At 41.8% G+C, this 24,408-nt stretch overlaps 1 protein-coding gene across 1 annotated transcript in view; it reads right to left on the bottom strand.

The window, feature by feature from the left end:
* Positions 1-24,408, bottom strand: part of C6 (complement C6) — a 132,007-nt gene that overhangs the window by 29,815 nt on the left and 77,784 nt on the right. Inside the window, exon 14 of the mRNA XM_033957775.1 lies at positions 7,503-7,635. Within this exon, the coding sequence (XP_033813666.1) occupies positions 7,503-7,635 (133 nt within the window). The remainder of the gene's footprint in view (positions 1-7,502; positions 7,636-24,408) is intronic.

Below are 24,408 nucleotides of genomic sequence, written 5' to 3'. Positions count from 1 at the left end.
TGGAATAACATGGCTAGCAGTGTTCATTATTCAATTTGCATAGCAACATAGGAGCACAATAACTGATGTATTTGTGACTCTGTATTTGTGCAAGAAAGGAATCCATCTACTATGAATGTTACAGAATTTCTGGAATCTTCCCTTGAGGTGGAAACGCAGAGGACCATTTTGTTGGTGACCTTTTTCTAGAATTGGATCAGTCTCTGGTTCTTAAATCTTATTTCTGTATTATGGATGAAAAAAATTAATATATTTCCTGATATATCTAAAATTACTCCGAAATGACAACAGGAATTCTTGGTAGTAAGGCCTAGATCCCATACATTGGGTCTGAATTTTAATTTATGGTTTTCTTGTTCTTGTGTAATACAATGTGAAAATAAGTGTTTTGTTTTATGAGCCTAAGCAATTAACTGAAGGGTCCTTTTACTAAGGCTCATTAGCCGTTTTAGCACACGCTAAATATTAGCGTGTGCTAAATGCTAATGCGTCCATTATCGCCTATGGATGCGTTAGCATTTAGCGTGCGCTAAAACGGCTAAAGCACCTGAATTTTTAATAGCTAGAGAAGAATTAAGGCTCCAAATAACTGTTCCAGAAACCACTGAGGGCTCCTTTTACGAAGCCACGTTAGCGGATTAACGGGTGTAATAGCACACGCTAAACTGCCAGCCGTGCTAGACGCTAACGCCAACATTGAGCTGGCGTTAGTTCTAGCCATGTAGCGCGGGTTCTAGCCATGTAGCGCGGGTTTAGCATGCGCTAAAAAGCTGCATGCGTTAAAACCGCTAATGCGGCTTCGTAAAAGGAGCCCTGAGGCCGAACTGGAAGAAAATGTCTATAGACTACTTATATTTCTTGTATGATGTTTCATTTTCTTGGATCTCCATTGATTGTGGACGAATTGTCTGTTGTTTCCTATTATTTTCTTTTTCAATGAGATAAAAGTTTCTTATATCTATCGTCACAATGTCTTGTGATTGTATAACCTTATATGTATACAAATAAAATAAATAAAATCCCAAGGAGGGGGGGGAGGGGTGTTGGAGGCAGGTTTGGGCAGTACTAGCTTCTTACTTCTCATTTATAATCTTAATGTATATTTTCTTCAAACCGCTTAGAACCTAAAGGATATAGCGGTATATAAGAAATAAATTACATTACATTACATTAGGGCAGGCGTATGAGTTGGATGTTTTTCTGCAATAATCAAACATTTTAGAAAATTTCCCGAGCACAATTTGGACGTTTAGGATAGACCTATTTGAATAATGAATAAGTATCAAAAAAGGTGCCCAAACTGACCAGATGACCACTGGAGGGATGAAGGCATGACCCCCCCTCCCAACATTTCTCCAGTTGTTACCGATCCCTCAAAGATGTGAATGAAACAGTACGTAACTGCCTGTATGACAGCTTCAGATGTTATGGCCAGTCCTATTAGAGCAGCAAGCAGGCTCCCGGAGTAGCCTAGAGCAGGGGTCTCAAAGTCCCTCCTTGAGGGCCGCAATCCAGTCAGGTTTTCAGGATTTCCCCAATGATTATGCATGAGATCTATGTGCATGCACTGCTTTCAATGCATATTCATTGGGGAAATCCTGACAACCCGACTGGATTGCGGCCCTCAAGGAGGGACTTTGAGACCCCTGGCCTAGAGGGTGGAGTAGTGAACCATAGAGATGGGGACTCAGGCCCATATCCTACTCTAACTATTACACTTAGGGCTCTTTTACAAAGCCGCACTAGTGGCTGCTGCACGGCAACAGCCCCGAAGCCCATAGCGATTTAAAGGGCTTCGGGGCTGTTGCTGCACGGCTTTGTAAAAGAGGCCCTTAATGTGAAACATGCGAGCCCTCTAAAACTGTACCTACATGTAGATGACACCTGCAGGCATAAGGACTATTATATACAGTTTGGTCCACTAGGTTTTAGGTAGTTTTTGGAGGGCTCTCCATACACTATATGGGAGTTTATGATGCGATGGGTACCTGGGCCTTTTTATGTGAGGTTCACTGTAGTGCCCTGTTATTAGCCCTGCTGGGCAGTGGGGCAAATAACAGGGCAGATAAATGCTAGCCCCTCCTGTGTCCCAACTGTTAAACAGTTTGTTTGTGTGTGCTTCTCTTTTGTACTTTTTTTTTTTTTTCCCCCAAAAATGGTTCAAAAAGATAAATGCACCGAGGACAAGAACATCTGAGAAATGACTATTTTTGAAAGAAAAAGATAGACATTTTGCTGTTTCAAAAATGGTCATGTTTGCTCTACTAAATTGACATCCCCTTTGATCATAGCAGCTTGCAGCCATCTACTCATTTTCTTTTATCAGATCTCCATAGACACTCAGATAATTTTGGTAACAATAGACCAATCAAATTCTGCATATGTAACAGTTGTGCCCACATCAATAGTGCTGCTGCCACGAGATCAAAGGCAATTGAAATATGACGCTCCGCCATGCTAAGTGGGAAAATTGCCTGGTAGTCCTGCAGAACAGAGGGACCAGTCCTGCTCCTTGCCACTTGACCACCAGACCTTACATCTGGGTAGCTGTTCTGTTATCAGTGCCTGTGCTGTGTTACAGGCATGACTGATAGGGGAGAGGGCCCATGCTCTCACCCGAGGCACATATTCTGGTGCCTGTGAATTGTATGCCCTGTATAGTAAATGCAGGGTAGGTGCAGGGCATGCCCCCTGCATTAAGAACATAAGAACATAAGCAGTGCCTCTGCCGGGTCAGACCAGAGGTCCATCCCGCCCAGCAGTCCGCCCCCACGGCGGCCCAACAGGTCATGACCTGCCTTAATCACCAGAAGGGGCCCCCTTGCCCCCTAGGTTTCTCATCGAAGTCCTATCTTCCCATCAATGTCCTAACCCTCCGGCCTTGCACCTGCACGACCTGGTGAGCTGTCTATACTTATGAAACACCCCAGCACCTCCCTCAGTACCCCACGATCCCCTTTTCCCTCAGGAATCTGTCCAATCCCTGTTTGAATCCCTGTACTGTACTCTGCCGGATCACTTCCTCCGGGAGCGCATTCCATTTGTCCACGACTCTTTGGGTGAAGAAAAACTTCCTTGCATTTGATTTGAACCTATCCCCCTTCAGTTTCTCTGAGTGCCCCCTCGTACCTGTCGTCCCTTTTAGTCTGAAGAACCTGTCCCTGTCCACCCTCTCTATGCCCCTAAGTATTTTGAAGGTCTCTATCATATCCCCCCTGAGCCTCCTCTTTTCCAGAGAGAAGAGCCCCAGTTTATCCAGCCTCTCAGCATATGGGCAGTTTTCCAGCATTAACTATGCAGACTTTGCACTTACCATGCACTACTTTTTTGTGTGGTACGTGCAAAGCCCTACAGCATTTTAGTACAAGAGCCCCTACATTAGGCACATTAAATCTATGAAAGAATCTGTGGAAATGTTAAACAATATCATTTTTAAAGTTTGTGATAGTTTCAAGTTTCAAGTTTATTAGGATTTTATATACCGCCTATCGAGGTTATCTAAGCGGTTTTTACAATCAGGTACTCAAGCATTTTCCCTCTCTGTCCCGGTGGGCTCACAATCTATCTAATGTACCTGGGGTTATGGAGGATTAAGTGACTTGCCCAGGGTCACAAGGAGCAGCGCGGGGTTTGAACCCACAACCCCAGGGTGCTGAGGCTGTAGATCCAACCACTGCGCCACACTCCTCCTCCAACAAATGCGCTGATGTTAATATTATATTATATTATATTATATTATATTATATTATATTATATTATATTATATTATATTATATTATATAATATAATATAATATAAAGGTGTTATCTTGTGTTATACAGCGCTTGTACTCTGCAAATTCCTTATCAGTGCTCTGCAGATAACAGAATAAGAAAACTAAACCAGCAATTGTTCAACAATTAGAAATTTAAAACAAAATACAATAACTCTTGCAAAACAATTTGCTAATCATTATCGCTGGCTTTTACAAAGCTGGGGTAGAGGTTTCTATTGCGGGCTGGCAAGTTAAATGCTCTGATGCTCATAGGAATTGTATGAGCGTCAGAGCATTTACCTCGTCGGCCTGTGGTAGAAACCTCTATTGCAGCTTAAGAACATAAGAATTGCCGCTGCTGGGTCAGACCAGTGGTCCATCCTGCCCAGCAGTCCGCTCACGCAGCGGCCCTCTGGTCAAAGACCAGCATCCTAACCGAGACTAGCCCTAACAGCTCACGTTCTTGTTCAGCCGGAACTTGTATAACTTTCTCTTGAATCCCTGGAGGGTGTTTTCCCCTATAACAGCCTCCGGAAGAGCGTTCCAGCTTTCTACCACTCTCTGAGTGAAGAAGAATTTCCTTACGTTTGTACAGAATCTATCCCCTTTCAACTTTAGAGAGTGCCCTTTCGTTCTCCCTAACTTGGAGAGGGTGAACAACCTGTCTTTATCTACTAAGTCTATCCCCTTCAGTACCTTGAATGTTTCGATCATGTCCCCTCTCAATCTCCTCTGTTCGAGGGAGAAGAGGCCCAGTTTCTCTAATCTTTTGCTGTATGGCAGCTCCTCCAACCCCTTAACCATCTTAGTCACTCTTCTCTGGACCCTTTCGAGTAGTACCGTGTCCTTCTTCATGTACAGCGACCAGTGCTGGACGTAGTACTCCAGGTGAGAGCACATCATAGCCCGGTACAACGGCATGATAACCTTCTCTGATCTGTTCGTGATCCCCCTAGCATTCTGTTTGCCCTTTTTGCTGCCGCCGCACATTGCATAGACAACTTCATCGACTTGTCAATCAGAACTCCCAAGTCCCTTTCCTGGGAGGTCTCTCCAAGTACCGCCCCGGCCATCCTGTATTGTTAAAAGAGCCCTAAGACAGCAGAAATTTTCTAAATAAAAATATATAAAATAATCTTTCTAAACTCCACACAATTTCTATTCAATATAATAAATAAAGGCAAAGAATTCAATACAACTACAGCCCGATAATGGAAATGAAGATGACACAATCACAGTGTAATTTAAAATAGTGGAGTAATACCGTATTTTTTTCACCAATCAGTTAAACAGGGGTGTCAAAGTCCCTCCTCGAGGGCCGGAATCCAGTCGGGTTTTCTGGATTTCCCCAATGAATATGCATTGAAAGCAGTGCATGCAAATAGATCTCATGCAGATTCATTGGGGAAATCCTGAAAACCCGACTGGATTCTGGCCCTCGAGGACCGACTTTGACACCTGTGAGTTAAAACATTACTAAATCAATGAATATTGTTAAAATAGCTGCTTTTCTTATTAAATTCTTCCAAATTTTTACAATTGAATTGGTAAACATAATTTTTTTTTTTTTAAGTTCAATCACTTTTATTAGCATTTTGTTATAGGATATACAAATGTATTTACAAAAACATAATTTTAAATACGTATCAATATCTTTTCAGTTACTTCTGAGTTTACAACTGTTTAAAGTTTCACAGCAACAAACTTACACACCAAAATCAGGTAGTATTTTTTTTTTTCTTTTCTTTAAATATTTCTTTTCTTTATTTATTAAAAAATTTATATACCGCATACAACTATGCGGTTTCCAAATCATATACATAAAATCTTATTTCCCTGCAATTTCCACATATAACGTAGACTTTTGGACAAGATCATAAACATCCCCCCTAATATAAAATATCAGTAAATCAATAATAATATCTCTCAACGTTTTCTAATCAAATTTTCTATTAAGGACTACCTAAAACTTACTAGAGGTCTTGTCCTACCCACATGTGGATGAAAAGGGATGACAGAACAGGCTGTTATCTAGAATGCACACTAGCAATTGCAGAAGAAAAAATGGCCCCTCTAAAGTGGTTCAATGCTCTACGTACAAATGTTCCATGTGGTTCTCCTCAGAACTATGAGTACTTAAGGGTCAGATTCTCAGAATGGCGCCGATTGCAATGGCTGCCTACGAAAGTGGCATTGATCGTTTGTCAGTCACTCAACAGCACTGTTTTGAGAATCATGGCCACGGCAAAGATAGGCACTGGAAATGTAGGCCAGGCATTTCCAGTGCCTATCTTTGATGTAAATTGTGACTATGGAGGTGTCTAAGGTGTCTAAGGACATTTCTGTGACCTTAGGCATCCTTAGGTGCCTGCATAGTTGGAAGAACAGTGCCGTTGCCGTTGCCGCGCCTCCATTTAGAAAACAATTGATTTTAAACTATATAGTCAACTAGCTGATGCCCCGGCGTTGCACGGGTATTTAATTATAGCAATAACACTGTAAATGGATTCAAATAAAGATACTTTATAGTGGTGAATGAAATTATTTTTTTACAGCTTAATAAAAAGTACAATATTCAAATTATAATGTGAAATATTTGACAAAATGAATACAATACAACTAATGCAAAACGTGATTATAAACAACAATTTTAGTTTCACCTCCTGGAGCAAGAACATATAAATTCTTGGGTGAACCCAGCCTTGAGCAAGCAACATAGAGTTGTGGGCTGCGAGACCCCCAGAACATATTATCCCAGGTAGTGAGGGATCTGCATACCAAGTTTCGTTCAAATCGGTCAAGCCGTTTTTGCGTGATCGCGGCACATACACACATACACACACACATACACACATACATACCTCCGATTTTATATATATAGATTACTGTGCTGATTAAAATCAATTAAGCCAATTAAGTTAGGAGGCAGTATGGCCTAACTTAGTATATCGTTGGTAGAATCTGGGCTTGACAAGGATGTCAACTAGAAAGAAAATGGTGAAAATCTCATATAGATGATGACAGGCTCAGTTATAAGAAACAAGAAACACATGGCAATGTATTGGCAAGCCTTAACATCCAAAATACAATATTTCTCTCAACCCATTGAATAAGTTGCAAATTCAACCAAGCAACTACTTAAAATAGTACACAGGCTGCTGCAAACCCCACAACAAAACCAGCCTTCCCAGTCACAACTAAGCAGCAATGATTCTGCCCCATACTTTGCCAGCAAAATTAAAGGTCTCCATCAGAACCTAGAGACAGTCCCATCAAAGCTTCCATCAGCTAATGAGAACATTCTTTCTTCCCCACCATGCATAGCCATCTGGGACTCATTCAGCCAGGTTACAAATGAAGCTCTTGAAAAAATGCTGAAAGGTCTACAGCCGACAACCTGTCCGCTTGACCCCTGCCCATCAAAGATAGTATTGGCCTCCTTAAAAGGGGCCACTAAAATTGTTAACTCCTCTCTTGTGGGCAGCTGCTAACACATAAAAAAGAGTATAGTGCACTCCCTACTGAAAAAGAGCTCCCTTAACCAGGACAAGCTTGAATACTATATTTATAAATTGAAATAATTAAATAAAAACAGAAAATATTCTTGTACATTGGATATACCAGACATCAACAATTCAGATGCTTGAAACTTTAGAGCAAGGAGAACCAGGTGGTGGCAAGATGTTTTCACTTGCCTTTATTTCACATTTTCTTGATTTATACAAGCCATAAACTACATTTTACTTACTTTGACATTCTGTATTTGTTTGTGTCCAGGTTCCATCTGGTAGACACCGGATATATTGATACCCCAAGAGTTTATGGCCACTCAGGCAGATAATTTCAACTTCTTCTCCTACAGAATACCATTTCTTCTCATTCTACAATTGAACAATCAAATCATTAGTAGGTATAATAATATGAGAGCAGTTCTACAAAGGGGTACCTATTAGGCACAAAGAATGCGCATAATTAGAGCCTTTTCTATAAAGGAAAGTAGCACCTACTTTTCTTTATAGAGTACCAGTGTAAAAGGTGGTATATGCATCTTCAATTTAGGCGTGGCTAATTATACCAGCCTCAGAGCAGGTGTCAATGCTTGCACCTAAATTGTTAAAAAAGATAAGTAGATTAGAGTTTTCCCGTTTAGACTTCACCCGCCTCCAAAGTATTCACCAGCAAGTTTAGATGGCTTTTTATAAAATAGCAGGAAGTTATAATCCTGGCATTTAAATATGTACGTGCCGCACATAAGTATATATGTTGGTCATTTACATGCATACTCGGTGCCTTCCTTATTGAAGTGCTCCCTAAGGCCTGAATTCTGTAATGGTGCTGTTATCGGCAGCCACTTTAAAAATGGCTTCTGATCGCATGTCAATCACATAACGGCACCATTTACAGAACCATGGTTATGTGAAAGCTAGGCGCTGGAAATGTTGACCAGGGTTTTCAAGGCCTATATTTTTGGTGCCTACCTTTCACTAGAACCATGCCTACTGTAGCATTAGGCGTAAGGCACCTCTGTAGGTGCGATAATGGCAGTCTTTTTGGAGGCGCCCTGAGGCACCTCTGCTTTTTTAAAATTGAATTTTAATTGGTTTTTAATCGGTGCATCCAAGCCAATTAAACCCAATTAAGTTAGGTGGTACCTATCTTCAGTCGCCAATTTTAGAACTGGGTCCTCAGTGCCTACATATTATCTTATTTACTATGGATCTTATTTACTGTATATACTAAACTCCATTTGCCTTGTTGTTTGGGGCACTTGCTAGATGCAAATATATTACAATATTCAGATGGGTCAAATAGCAATTATGTTTAAAGGGAAATTTATGTGATCAAAAATATATTCTGCAAACTGAGCAAAATCAGTGGAGACCCTTAATAAGTGTTCAAAATCCTTAGATTGACATAAATAACATAGAACACTATCAATTATAAATAATGCATAATTTTTCTACAAAACAGAAGAAAAAGACCTCAAACAACCCTTGGGATCCGATCAATAGAATAATAATAACTTTATTTTTCTATACTGCCATAGTCGAAAGACTTCTAGGCGGTTTACATTGAAAGAAGACTGGACAATCAGCGAATTACAGAATGCAAGAGGAGAAATGTTACATAAAAATTGGAGTTATATGAGAAGTGTTACATGAGGCATTGGAGTTACATGAGAAATTACATCAGGTTTGTGAAGGGAAATATCATAGTGAGAGAAGGTCATTTGTTTAGGCGATGAATTTGTCAAATAGAACGGTTTTAATTGATTTTCAGTATGCGTAATGCATAATTTTTCTACAAAACAGCGGAAAAAGACCTCAAACAATCCTTGGGATCTGATCAATAGAAGGACTCCAATTTAGGGTTAGGGTATCATCATAGGTCAAAACCTCTGTTATAATTCATTAATTGATTTAATCTGTTTTCAATATATTTGTTTTTAAATATTTTATATTCATCAATGATTTTTGTATCTAATATCAATTTCTCTCAAATTTAAATAAAGAGCAGGCAATCATCAAAAATCTGGCACTATGATTAAACTGAATATTAATAATTAAACTGGTGTGAAACGGATTTGGCCTCCGTTGGCTTTTATTCAGTTTAATCATAGTGCCAGATTTTTGATGGTTGCCTGCCCTTTATTTAAATTAATTAATGAATTATATTAATTAAATCAATGAATGAATGAATGAATGAATGAATGAATGAATTAAATCAATTAATGAATTATAACAGAGGTTTTGACCTCTGATGATACCCTAACTCTAAATTGGAGTCCTTCTATTGATCAGATCTCAAGGGTTGTTTGAGGTCTTTTTCCTCTGTTTTGTAGAAAAATTATGCATTATTTATAATTGATAGTATTCTATGTTATTTATGTCAATCAAAAATATATTCGGCATTGCTCAAAAATAGATATTTATGGGATGGAGGATGCATATCCAGTTGGTACAGGGTAGAGGTTAAGGGCAGTAGCCATAGTTAAAACCAGTCCAATATTATTACCTATCTCAACCTATCCCTTACTTCTTATGTTAACTTATATTCTTTTATATACACAAAAGCTTTCTCATATATCCTACTATACAAAAATAAATGCTTCACATGGTATAAACAACAATATTTTCCCCTATTTTGAAAGGCAAAATAGTCATGCTGGCAGCCATGATGAATTAGTTATGCCTCTTATCTTGAAATTAACACCATTTTTTGATATGCTTTCTTGTGACTTGGAAGATTATTTCTATTTTACTTTTTTTTCTTCAGATCCTTGCATGATAGACCTCAGGGACAAATAGAGGCTTTCCCCATGTCTACCTTAATAGCAGTTTATGGATTTTTTCTCCAGGAACTTGTCCAAATCTTTTTAAAATCCAGACATTGTATAAACGGTGCCTAAAAATGAGGTGCCAAGGAATGCAGCACGTAGCACATGTCAATCATGAGTTAGGTGCCATTTATAGAATTGCACCTAGTAGCACCTAAATTGGACTTAGGTGCCGGTAGGCATCAAAACCTTAGGTGCTCCCTATTTAGGATATTCTTGGTCTACATACTGGTGCCTAAGTCCAATTTAAGTGCATACACAGAAAACATGCCTAAGATCCACTCACTATCTGCCCTTAACCACATCCACTTTCTGGTAGGCACCTTAGGCTAGGCATCTACCCAAAGCAGTAGGTGCCTACCAAGTTAGGTGTCTACCACACAATTAATTTTAATTTTTGCCAATTATGAGCTCATTATTGCTCATTATCAATGCTGGTTAAGCTTTTAAAATAATTAAGATAGGCACTTAGATTGTCTAGGCGTGCTGATCTACAGTAGGCACCTAACCTCGGGCTCTGTTGTTTATAGAATCTGGGCCTAACTGTTTTTACTACAAATTTTTAGTTCACAGTGATGTGGTTTGAGACCGGAGAACTTTTCGAAAGCTCTGGAAACTGTTGAAAGAAATTTAAGGGTGACTTCATGGGATCATGCACTGAAGTCAAGGGATATAGACATCATCAAGTCTAATGGCTATTATTCGATGCTGCTCATCCATGTTGGCACTAATGATACTACCAGATAGTTCTCCGAACATATCAAAAGTGACTTTGTGGTTCTGGGAAAGAAGGTGCGCAAGTGGCATTCTCATCGATCTTCCCTGTAGAGGGTAAAAGCCAGCGTAGAGAAGCTCGCATTCAGGAGATGATTGCGTGGCTGAATAGATGGTGTCAAGAGTGTTTCAGTTTCCTGGACCATGGGATGATTTTTCAAAGGCTGTTGAGCAGGGACGGTGTGCATCTATCAAATACGGGAAGCAGTGTCTTCAGCAGCAGATTGGCTAACCTACTGAAAAAGGCTTTAAACTAAAATTGTTGGGGGCAGGATGACCTTTTCAATGCTTTTCTAGAGTCAGGAGTGGTACTGGAGGATTGGAGAAGGATGGATGTGATTCCTCTCCACAAAAGTGGAAGTAAGTAAGAATTAGGGAACTATAGGCTGGTAAGTCTGACTTCTGTGGTAAGTAAATTAATGGAAATAATTTTAAAACAGAGAATAGTGAAGCTTCTGGAATCCAGTGGATTACAGGACCGGAGGCAACATGGATTCAGTAGAGGCAGGTCTTGCCAGACAAATCTGATCAATTTCTTTAACTGGGTATAGGGAGTGTGCTTGATGTGGTGTATTTAGATTTTAGCAAAGCCTTTGACAGTGTTCCACACAGGCATCTAATAAATAAACTGAGTGCCCTCAGTATGTGTCTCAAAGTGATGGACTGGGTAAGGAATTGGCTGAGTGGCAGGCAACAGAGGGTAATAGTCAATGGAGATCACTCTGAGGAAAGGGATGTTACTAATGGTGTGCCTCAATGTTCAGTGGGCCTGTTCTTTTTAATATTTTTGTAAGCGATATTACTGAAGGTCTGTCAGGCAAGATTTGCCTCTTTGCAGATGATTCCAAAATCTGCAATAAAGTAGACACCCCTGATGGTGTGAATAACATGAGAAAAGATCAAGTGAAGCTTGAAGAATGGTCTGAAATCTGGCAGCTAGGATTTAATGTTAGAAAATGCAAGGTTATGCATTTGGGCTGCAAAAATCTGAGGGAATGGTATAGTTTAGGGGGTGAAGAACTTTTGTGCATGAAAGAGGGGTGGAGCTTGGGTGTGATAGTATGTGATGATTTTAAGATGGCCAAACAGGTTGAAAAAGTGATGGCAAAAGCTAGAAGAATGCAAGGGTGCTTAGGGAGAGATATAGCCAGTAGGAAAAAGGAGGTATTGATGTCCTTGTAGAAGACTCCAGAGAGACCTCATTTAGAATATTATATACTGTTCTGGAGACCACACCTTCAAAAAGATACAAACATGATGGAATCGGTCCAGCTGAAGGCTACTAAAACAGTTGGTGATCTTCATCATAAGGTGTATGGAGACAGACTTAAAGATATGTATACTTTGGAGGAAAGGCAGAAGAGGGGAGATATTATATAGATTTTAAAATATCTACATGGTAAATGCACATTATGAGAGTCTATAAATGATATCTAGTGGATGATTAACAATTGCGCTCCTCGGTACCTAGAAATTAGATGCCATTTATAGAATCAGGGGCTAAGGATTCACGCTCTAATCCCGCACACTGTCAGAAGAGAAAAATCATTAGAGAAGGTATTATGTTTGGGAAGATCAAAGGAACCAGGCAAAGAGGGCAACTTGCAATCAGATGACTGGACATGTTGAAAACAACCATGAGGATGTCGCTGGAAGACCTTACCGGACTAGCAAAAAACAAATCTCTTTTTAGATCTGTAATTCATCAAGTCACTAGGACTCGAGCATGAGTTGATGGCATCTAATTAACAAATTGTTTTAATTGAAGACACCATTAAAACCTAATTCAAAAAAGTATTTTGAAAACATTAATTTGTTGCATGTGGATATCTGTATGGCACCTAGCGGCGCCTACTCACACCTACCTACAAAGTAGTCATGGTTAGGAGTAGAGTATTGGCGTGGTATGAGCTAGGCACCGCTACATATCTGAGCTAGGTATCAGTATGTTAGACCAGAAAAACTCTAGCCTAATATACTGGTGCCTACCTTACATGCTCCTACCAGCACCTAACTCAATGTAGATGCTGCTAGGTGTGATTATGCAAATAGAACCTACATATGCGGAGATGCCATTTTGCTAGGTGTCTACCAGCAAAGCTGCCATCAAAGTTTTACTAGGTGCCTACCAACATAGTTGCCATTTACAGAATTCCATCAAAGTTTTACACCAGGTTTCAGTTGGTATAAATTCTCATGCCAAAAACTGGGCATAGTTCCTAGCACAGTGTCTAAACCATTTATAGAATAGCGCTTAATGCTCATTTTTTTTGCACCCAAATTTGCACACCATTTACTGAATCTAGTACTATGTCATTTACATGTCCTATGTAACTAACTAACAGATTTAAAAAGAGATTTGTTTTGTGCTAGTCTGGTAAGGTCCTCCAGCGACATCCTCATGGGTGTTTTCATGGTCCAGTCATCTAATTGCAAGTCGCCCTCTTTGCCTGGTTCCTTCGATCTTCCCAAACATAAAGCCTTTTCCATTGATCTTTCTCTTCTCACAGTGTGACCAAAATAACTTCACCATTTGGGCTCCGAGTGACATAACCAGTTTTATCTCTTCCAGAATCGATTTATTAATTCTTCTGGTGGTCCATGGCACACATGGACATAAAATCCTTCCCAACACCAAAGCTCAAATGAGTGAATCTTCTTTCTGTCTTGTTTCCGTAGTATCCAGCTTTTGCATCCATAATTGACCACTGAGAAAATGAGTGCGTGGATAAGTCTGATCTTCGTTTGGAGTGTTATCTAGCCCTTTGTCCTTACAGAAGTATATGTTTGCTGCTACTTACAAGGTCAAGTGTAGGGTATCCATGAAAGTGTCATGGTTCTGTACATTGTAGGTATATGACCTTTTGAGGTTTAGCCTACATGATTTTGTAGCAAAATGCTAAATTTTAGAGGACTTTATACTTCTTCATCAGGTCAATTAATATCGTTTCATATTTTCACATTTGGCTATTTTAACTCAATCAGAAATATTTTAAAAATATCTTTTGACGTTCAGTTATTGATTAAATAACCAGAATTGAAAAGTTTAGAGACAAGTTATCCCATGTTTCTCTTTTGGTTTGCGACTGGGGTTGTCTGATATCATGTGATTGGATATGCAGCTGAGGAAGAAACACTCCAAATATACTTTTAAGATATGCGCCTTCTTATAAATTGCTAGACAGATTTTAAATGAATTGTTGCTTGAGAATGTTTTTTTTCAATAGTTATATTTTTCTAATGGAGGTTAATTTTTCTAGGAGACCCTAATGATTCAGCTTTTTTAATAAGCATAACGTGGGGTGATTTGTCTCCAAACTTTGCAGCTCTGGATATCTAATCCATAACTGAATGTCTAAAGATACATTTTTTGAATATTTATATATGAGCCAAAACGGCCAAATGTGAAAAAATGAAATGATGTTAATTGATCTGATGAAGAAGTATAAAGTCCGCTAAGATTTAGCTTTTTGCTATATAATCTTGTAGGCCAAACCTCAGAAGGTCATATACCTATTCTGAATATCTGTTGGTTTGAAGGTAAACATGGCTCTGTACAGTTATAAGCTTAAGTGGTGCATATAAGTGGGTATCCTGTTATAGAATTGCCGTTCATAAATCTAATGAGCCCTCTGCAAAATCAACAATACTGTAGAGTACTATACCATTCTCGCTCCCTTTCATTTGCCGAACTACATAAACTGGGGCTGATTCTATAAAGGGCACCTAAAGTTAGGCGCCTAACTTAATTGGCAAAATACCCTTAATAGGCTCAATAATTGCTAAAAATAAATTAAATTGGACAATAGGCACATATCCGATTCTATAAATGATAGACGCCTATCACATGGCACGTAGCAGCACCTAGGGGCAAATTCTATAAGAAGCGCCCAAAAGTTAGGCGCTGATATAGGCACCGTTCAGCGTGATTCAAGTACAATTGGGTGCTGTTTAGTGAATCGCGCTGAGCGGCACCTATTTGGGCACCTATTTTGGAGGCACCCAATAAATAGGCCAGCTCTAGGCACAACTAAAAGTTAGGTGCCCATGCGAGCGCTTAAGCATGTTTAAGAGCAGCGATTCTGTATCAAGGCACCTAACACGAAGCCACGCCCAACATGTATAGCGCCTATTTTTTTTGAAGGCCGTCTAAATTTTTAGAGGCACTTTGTTACAGAATCGCTCTTTCTTGATAGGTGCCTATGTTTAGATTAGTGCTGATTAAAAAGCTTAATTGAGCTTGTTGTTCAATTTAGATGGGCGCCTATATAGTTAGGGCACCTCCAAAATAGGTGCCTAACATTAGGCCCCGGTTACAGAATTTGGGCCCTAATGTCTAAGTGAGATTTCTATGAGTGGCGTGTGACTTAGGTGATGCTAAGCGCAATTATCCAAAAATTTGGGCGCCTGAAATTTAGGCCTCTAAAACCCTTGCTTATATATCAGGCACCTAAGTTTTTACATAGGTGCCACTAGCCACGATTCTGTATACGGCACTTCGAAACTTAGAAACATGATGGCAGATAAAAGCCAAATGGCCCATCTAGTCTGGCCATCCCCCAGTAACCATTACCTCTTTCTCTCTCCGAGAGATCCCTTGTGCCTATTCCAGGCCCTTTTGAATTCAGACACAGTCTCTATCTCTACCACCTCTTCTGGGAGACTGTGATTGACATGCGTCTAGCGCCATTTATTTAGGCGCTAGACGATTTCGGCACCAATTATAGAATCGGCCCCACTATGCACAAAATTAGCATCAGTGAAACTTCTAGGGTGTATTCATTGAGCCCTCATGACTTTGAAACAACATATGCTTTATTACTTAATTTTGTCTATGTTACTTTCCTTCACACTGAAAATTGATGTGTTTCCTTTTAATTTAAAATGTTTCTGTAGGCTTTTTCGGAGTCATGTTTTATTCCCTGCTGCTCTTTATCTAATGCATACACGGTATGCTGATTATGCTTGATGAATGACTTTACCTTTGGGAGAACTATTTTTTAATATGCCATAGCTAATTATTCATGGTAGGCTAGCGATCCATAATACACTCTCTCCCTGATTCACTTTCTTCAAACGTCTTACAAAGAACCCATCAATACATATTGCGTGAAGGCAGCATATTGCTACTATATAAATTAGATTTGGAAAATGTAGAAAATATTTTATCACTTCATATCAGAAAGGCTTCTGATTGAGCTGTACATCAAATACTAATTAAACTTGGAAAATAGAAAAATGGCATACTTAACAGCTGTTAGAAGAAGACTCTATGCCGGCAAGTCTATAAACTAAACTAAACTAAAACTTAACCTTATATACCAGGTCTTCAACCAAAGGAAGCTCGAAGCGGATAACAATAAATTAAAAAAATAAAATAAACTGAAATACAAGAGTTAGTTTTCAAAATGTTTAGCGAATAAAAAAGTTTTTAGAAGTTTACGGAAGAGTTGGAAGGAACTGGGACACCTCAAAATTAGGGGAAATTCATTCCATAGTTGAGGAAATCTAAACGTCTGAGAGCTGCTAAAATTCTTAACTCCTTGAATTCCTTTCCTAGAAGGAAGAGAAAGTTCAAATCGATGAATGCCTCTCGCATATGAAAATCTATAAACATTCCATAGCAGAGGAACAAGAGGAGCAAAGATACCATGTAAAATCTTAAAAACAATACATAAACACTTAAACTGAATTTTAAAATAAACTGGGAGCCAATGGAGCGAGAAAAGCCAAGGAGTCAGATGGCTGAATATGCTCTTTCCATAGATCAACTTTGCGGCAATATTCTGAATCAATTGTAGTCTTTGAAGGCAGTTCTTAGTGATGCCAAGATAAATGACGTCACAATAATCTAACTGGGATAATATAATAGATTGGTGACTAGAGGGAGACGCTACTTACATGCATCAAAGACGCCTTGAAACTGACAGGAGTTCTTGTGCACTAGATTCTATAAGGTAGCACTGAAGTGCCATAGGGCCTAGTTCTATATAATGTAAGCAAATCTGTGCATATTGCTAAAATTTGTGCGCGAAAACATCATTGTTTAACAAGCTAATCAGCGCCAAAAATTGGCAATTAACAATAAATAATAAGAACATAAGAATTGCCATACTGGGACAGACCGAAGGTCCATCAAACCCAGTATCCTGTTTCCAACAGATGCCAACCCAGGTCCCAAGTACCTAGCTAGATCCCAAGTAGTAAAACAGATTTTTTTTTTTTTACGCTAATTCAAATTTGCACACACAATTTTCTAAGCATCATCTGTAAAGTGTTGCACATAAATTCTAGTGCGTGAATCTCAAAAGGGGGAGTGACTAGCAGAGAGGCATTGTTATTGATACCTGTCTTAAATTCTCTGTAATATAAGTGCTGTGGATCCTGATGACTTCTGTTTATGTATCTTTGTAACCCGTTCTGGGCTTCTTGGGAGGATGGGCTATAAAACTAACTAACTAATTAAAAGTTAGGCACACAGTTATAGAATACACCTGATTTGTGCAAAATATAGGCTCAGGCCAGTGGCATAGTAAGGGAGGTGCGGGGGGGGGGTCTATCCCAGGCACAGTCTTCCTTGGGGTGCTGGCACCCCTCCTGCTGTCCGTCCCCCCTTCCCACTTCTCCACCTGCCACGTGCGCGCACCCCCTTCTCTTCTCCCCCATACCTTTTTAACTTGGCGCAAGCAGCCACCACCTTGCTGCTTTCTTCAGCTTCGGCGCTCTCTCCGACGTCACTTCCGTGACCTGCATCGAGGAAGAGATATCAGAGCGAGCGCTGAAGCCGACGTGAGCAGCTAGTTCATGGCTGCTCGAGCCGATGAGAAAAAGGTACGGGGCAGGGGCATGCGTGCGCACGGCCAGGAGGGTGGGAAGAGGGTGGGAGAGGGATGCCACCACCCCAGGTGCCACTCAACCCCGCTACGCCACTGGCTCTGGCATTTAGGCCTGGTTTCCATTGGCCTCATTGGGTGCACCTAAATGATAGTCACATGTACAGGCACTAAGCGTGATTCTGTAAACTGTGCATAACTTTGGAGGTGTTTTATAGAACCATGCTAAGCACTGTCCTTTTCGGCACCCAATATTTTAGGCATCATTTATACAGCAGAATATGGCCCATAGTGCATAACTGGACATAGGATATACATGTAGGTGGAGCATGAATGGACCATGGGCATGTCTCCCAGGTATGTGGGTACAGTACTCCCCCGAAATTCACGGGGGTTCCATTCCAGGTTCCATTCCATTCTGCAAATGCAGTTTTTTGCCTGTCTAAAGGCAGGGGAGACAGGACAGGGCAGCTGGAGAGGCAGGAGAGGGCAGCTGGAGCATCGACTGGTGAAGAAAATCCCTTGAGGTCTGCTCTGACCGCCTCTTCCTATAGTAAAGTCAGGCTACACCAACCACGAGCTGCTTTTACACGCAGCTCCTGATTGGTGTAGCCCGACTTTACTACAAGAAGAGGCGGTCGGAGCAGACCGCGAACGAGTGAGCCCGCGATGCAAGAAGCATGAATTTGCGGGGAACACTGTAGTTAGAATACTATAAACTAGGCACACCAATTTATGCATGTCATTGACAGTGTAAAAGGGTGTGGGAAATTAGCACAGCATTGGGGTGCCTAGAATGAAGGCATCAATTTCTAGAATTGCCCTTTATGGCTTAAGTATTAGAGACTGGCCACTTTGTTTTGAAATAACCAGAAACAAGTTTAAGTTATCATGCATAAGAATGTAAGAACATAAGAGTTGCCATACTGGGTCAGATCAAAGGTCTATCAAGCCCAGTATCTTGTTTCCAACAGTGGCCAGATCAGGCCACAAGTATCTAGCAAGATCCCTAGGAGTAAAATCGGGCGCCCTCACCAGGAGTACTACGTCCAGCACTGGTCGCCGTGCATGAATAAGGACACGGTATTACTCGAAAGGGTCCAGAGAAGAGTGACTAAAATGGTTAAGGGGCAGGAGAAGTTGCCGTACAATGAGAGATTGGAAAAACTGGGCCTCTTCTCCCTTGAAAAGAGGAGACTGAGAGGGGACTTGATCGAAACGTTAAAAATACTGAAGGAAATAGACTTAGTAGATAAAGACAGCCTGTTCACCCTTTCCAAGGTAGGGAGAACGAGAGGGAACTCTCTAAAGTTGAAAGGGGATAGATTCCAAATAAATATAAGGAAATTCTTCTTCACCCAGAGAGTGGTGGAAAGCTGGAACGCGCTTCCAGAATCTGTTATAGGGGAAAACACCCTCCAGGGTTTCAAGGCAAAGTTGGACAAGTTCCTGCTAAACTGAAATGTGGCTGGACTCATTTAGAGCACTGGTCTTTGACCTGAGGGCCACCATATTGTTGTATATCAAATGGTATACCAATTTCAATATTGCAATAGTGGATAAAATGTGCAGTCTTGGAGACATTCTAGACTCCAGCCTATCCATGAAGCACCATAATCTCGAGAGTTTGTCTCTGTGATTTAAGGATTGTTAGACATTGCATGAAGTCATGACCTTTTCTAACTTTTGCTCAATAGTTCAGGCCTTAATTTTTGCCTGCTTTGACTACTGTAATAGTATTTTAGTAGGAACTTCCAAAAGAGAACTGAGACCTGCAAGTTGCTCAAAATTGCTAGAATCCTCACTAACGCAGGTAAATTTGCACATATTACCCCAGCCCGAATCTCACTCCACTGGCTTCCAGTTGAAGAGAATCATCTTCAAGCTTCTTTGCCTGACTTTCAAAGCTCTTCATAAATTTGCTCCCTGCCTATATCCTCTTTGTTACAGTATTACTAGCCTACCAGGGCACTACGTTCCTCTGATGATTTATGGAAGTTCTTTTCTTTCAGTTAGTCTGACTGGAAAGTTATAGAAGGTCTCTCTTCAGCATTATGGGACCTAATCTTTGGAACACTTTGCTTTCTACTCTATGTACTTTGACCAACTTTGTTTTTTTTTAAGAAGCTTAAAATTATTCTTTTCCTCTTTTCCAATGGAGTTTTCATGAGTGTATCCTTCTTCTAACCATGTTAGATCAATTTTGATTTGTCATTGACTGTTTATTGCCTGCTGTCTTATTTAATGCTGTGTATGTTTTGATGTAATCCGCCTAGTCCTTTGGATAGTGTGCAATAGCACAGTTACTTACCGTAACAGGTGTTATCCAGGGACAGCAGGCAGATATTCTCTACATGTGGGTGACATCACCGACGGAGCCCCCTAGCGGATGTTTTCGCAAGCAGACTTGCTCGAAGACCTTCAGGCTTGCGATTGGCCTGCGCATGTGCGCGTGCCCCTCCCGCCCTGCCTAGGGCATATATCTCCTCAGCGTGTCCTCAGTTCAGATAGCAAGCAAAGAAGCCAACCACGGGGAGGTGGGTGGGTTGTGAGAATATCTGCCTGCTGTCCCTGGATAACACCTGTTACGGTAAGTAACTGTGCTTTATCCCAGCATATTCTCTACATGTGGGTGACCTCCAAGCTAACTACAATGGGATGGAGGGAAAGTTGGCAATTCAGGAGAACAGATGCTGCAAAACAGACTGGCCAAAGCGGCCGTCACACCTGGAAAAAGCATCTAGACAGTATTGCGAGGAGACCACAGGATGAACAGAGATAGGCTTCCCGTCAATCGGCTGATGAAAAGCAGCAATGGCACTAAGGTGGACACGAACCGAAGAGGACCGGAGTCCAGCGCCAGACAAGTGTAACAGATAATCCAGGACAGCAGATAAGGAGGCAGATAGAGGCTCCAGCTATCGAGCAGCACACCAGGAAGAAAAATGGGTCCACTTCTGATGGTAACATTGGCGAGTGGACTCCTTCTGAGATGCTTCCAGGACATCCAGGACAGGATGGGAGAGCTGGAACGAGGGTATTAAATCTCGAGGAACCAAGCCGTTAAGTGCAGAGACTGGAGGTTGGGATGAAGCAGAGAACCCTGGCTCTGCGTAAGCAGAGAAGGAAATATAGGCTTGAGTCGGTCCAGCGTATGGCCACCCGGATGGTCTCGGGACTCAAGGGTCTCCCGTATGAGGAAAGGCTGAAAAAATTGCAGCTATACTCCCTCGAGGAACGCAGAGAGAGGGGAGACATGATCAAGACGTTCAAATATCTCATGGGCCGTATTGAGGTGGAAGAGGACATCTTCTTTTTCAAAGGCCCCATGGCAACAAGAGGGCATCCGTGGAAAATCAGGGGCGGGAAACTACACGGTGACACCAGGAAATACTTCTTCACCGAGAGGGTGGTTGATCACTGGAATGATCTTACACTGCAGGTGGTCGAGGCCAGGAGCGTGCCTGATTTTAAGTCAAAATGGGATCGCCAGTGGGATCTCTTCACAGAGAAAGGTAGGGGAGGGTTATTGGGGTGGGCAGACTTGGTGGGCTGTGGCCCTTATCTGCCGTCTATTTCTATGTTTCTATGTTTCTAAGAAGAGGCTCCCTGGTACTGAGTTGCAACAGTTGGGAGAACCAAGGTTGCCGGGGCCACCAAGGAGCTACCAGAATCATGGTGGCATGCGAAGACTTGAGCTTGACGAGAGTCTTCAGAATCAGAGGGAATGGAGGGAATGCATATAGGAACGCGTTCGTCCAATCTAGAAGGAAAGCAGCCGCCTCGATACTGAGAGAGTTGTAAACCCTGGAGCAGAAGCGGGGCAACTTGTGATTGAGGGGGGACACGAACAGATCGATGTCCAGAGTCCCCCAATGAGCAAACACCTGACGCAGGGTTATGGAGTGGAGAGACCACTCGTGAGGCTGCAGAAGACGACTCAACTTGTCTGCCAGGCAGTTCCGCTGGCCCTGAATGTAAAAAGCTCAAATGAATATATTGCGGCGGACGGCCCAATCCTAGAGTTGCATCGCCTCCTGGCACAGGGACTGGGACCCCGTTCCCCCCTGTTTGTTGATATAATACATAGCGACCTGATTCTCCGTGCGAATCAGCACCACCCGGTCGTGAAGCAGATGACAAAAAGCTTTCAGAGTGAGGAAAATCGCTCGAAGCTCCAAAAGATTGATGTGACAAAGACGATCACCCACATGTAGAGAATATGCTGCCTGCTTGTCCTGGGATAAAGAAAGGTACAAAATTAAAATAAATAAATAGATGTACCAGTCTCGGCCAACTCTTGTCCATAATGTTTGCTAAGGTGTATTTCAGTGGCTTAGTAAAGTGTGTGTATGTGTGTGTGTGTGGGGGGGGGGGAGGGGGGGCGGAGGTTGGGTGGGAGACGGATCGTCCTGGGTGCTGTTTTGGTGGGGGCGCAGGCACCTCTCCACCCCCCATGTCATGCTTGCGCCCCCTGTACCTCTTTAAATCTTCATCAGCATGAGCAGCATCTATGATCTGCTGCTCATGCCAGCTTGACTCCCCTCTGAAATCACATCCCCATGAACTAAAAAAAAAAAATAGACAAGAGGGAAGTCCATTCCCTCCTGCCTCAGCCACCCAGACCTCCCACATCCCTGACACCCACACCTTTAAATTGAATATTGGCAGGAAAGATGCCCACTCTCTCCTGCTGACGGGGCCCCCAGCGAACCACCTAATTTTAAATTAAAGATCAACAGGAGGATTCCCACTCTCTTCTGCCTCAGCCCCATACCTCTGATCCTTCAACTTTAAATTGAAAATGGCAGGAGGGATGCCCATTCCCTCCTACCATCAGGGCTCCCTTCCCACAAACCCCCAACCTCCCCCCATGAACTCCCAACCCCCCATACATCTAAATTGAATATCAGTAAGAGAGATGCCCACTCCCTTCTGCTCGCAGGCCTGCCTCTTCAAAATGGCAGGCACTGGGAAGGGCCTAAGACTCTAATTGGTTCAGGGAACTAAGGCCAGTGGTATAGTAAAGGGGTGGGGCGGGGGGACAGTCCACCTCAGGTGCGGTCTTGTTAAGGATGCAAGCACCCATGCTCCTCTCCGTCCCCTCGCTCCTTCCCATCCCCCCCCTTTGCGCATGTGCACCCCTTCCCTTCTCTCATGCCTTTTAAATTTTCCCTGCATGAACTTGCTGCCTGTGTCTGTGTTGCCTCTCTCTAACATCACTTCTGGGCCCCGCGCATAGGAAGTAACATCAGAGGGATAGCCGACACGATGCAGGCAGCAAGTTCGTGATGTTGTTCGCACGTGGAAAACTAAAAAGATACGTGGGAAGGAAAGAGAGCACGCGTGTCACAGGGGGGTTGGGAAGAAGCGGGAGGGACTGTGGAAGAGGGTGGGGGAGGGACGCCACTGCCCCAGGCGCCACTCACCTTAGCTTAAGGCACCTCTCATAGGAGGAGGCCTTTGGCACCTGGGCCAATCAGATCCTTAGGCCCCTTCCTGGTATATCCTAGGATGCACTGGGAAGGGCCTAACGTTCTGATTGGCTTAAATACCTAAGGCCCCCTCCTATGGCCCCTTGTAGGCTGTTTTTGCTAATCTTTGTAAAACAAACCCATCCACTGTAACAGATCAGATACTACAATAATTTCCAAATACAGTTCAATCTTCTAAAGCAGTGGTATTCAGCCCAGTCCTCAGAGACCACCTGGCCAGTCAGGTTTTCAAAGTCTCTGTCATCCATATTCATTTTGGATATCCTGAAAACCCGACTGGTCAGGTGGTCCCTGAGGACTGGGTTGAATACCACTGTTCTAAAGCATACATTTGTTTTTTTGTAACCATGAGCTATCTAAAAACTAGAGAGGAGGAAAAAGGCTCAGATCTCTCCCTTCGGATGAAAGGTATGGCAGTGTAGCGAACTTCATTGGCATGAAAAACCTCCTCTATCGGTAGCTCTGTGTGGTGCAAAACACTCACAACAAAATCAGAACAGCGTGTACAAAATGTTTTCAACTTGAGTTGGTGTAAATCGTACTTGCATCACAACCAATGTCTTCCTGTGTTCAAGGATGGTCAAAGTGCGTTCATCCACGTCTTATGATATACTGTATGCAGGTATGATTTGCACCATGTCATGTTGAAAACTTTTTCTAGTTTGTTATTCACAACAAAGATCTTTTTGTGATCAAATATAGAACAGATCCATTGTTCCATACCTAGAAGCAGCAAGAATTACGAAAAGCTGGCCACCGTCGGTGTGTCGGTCTTCCATATGAACTCGTACATATTGTTGTGATTTTGTTGTGAGCGTTTTGCACTGCACAGAGCTACCATTGCTAATACAGGAGGGTTTAAAAAAAAATGCCAGTGAGGTTTGTCACCCTACCATACCTTTCACCCAATCTCTGTAGGGGAAAAGGAAGGATCTGAGGCCTTTTCTTTCTTACTAGTTTTTTGATAGCTCATCATTGCGGGACTGAACTGTATTTGGAAATTATTGTAGTTTGGCTTTGTATTGAATTATTGTAGTTTGGCTTTGTATTGAATTATTAATTTGTTCCACTACACTTGTGTTATTTTTGTTCATCTTTGCATCATGAGATCAGCAGAGTAATCTTGAAAATGTTGAAGATGAGTACAGTGTAAGCAATTCAGAAGGAGTCTTATGCTGGAGAACCGGACTTCTCATGCTATCATGTGGCACAGAT

This window comes from Geotrypetes seraphini, chromosome 1 (genome assembly GCF_902459505.1).
Source record: "Geotrypetes seraphini chromosome 1, aGeoSer1.1, whole genome shotgun sequence".
Classification (NCBI taxonomy): Eukaryota; Metazoa; Chordata; class Amphibia; order Gymnophiona; family Dermophiidae; genus Geotrypetes; species Geotrypetes seraphini.
The sequence above is the reverse complement of the archived record's forward strand: the minus strand, read 5'-3'. Positions and strand labels throughout refer to the sequence as shown.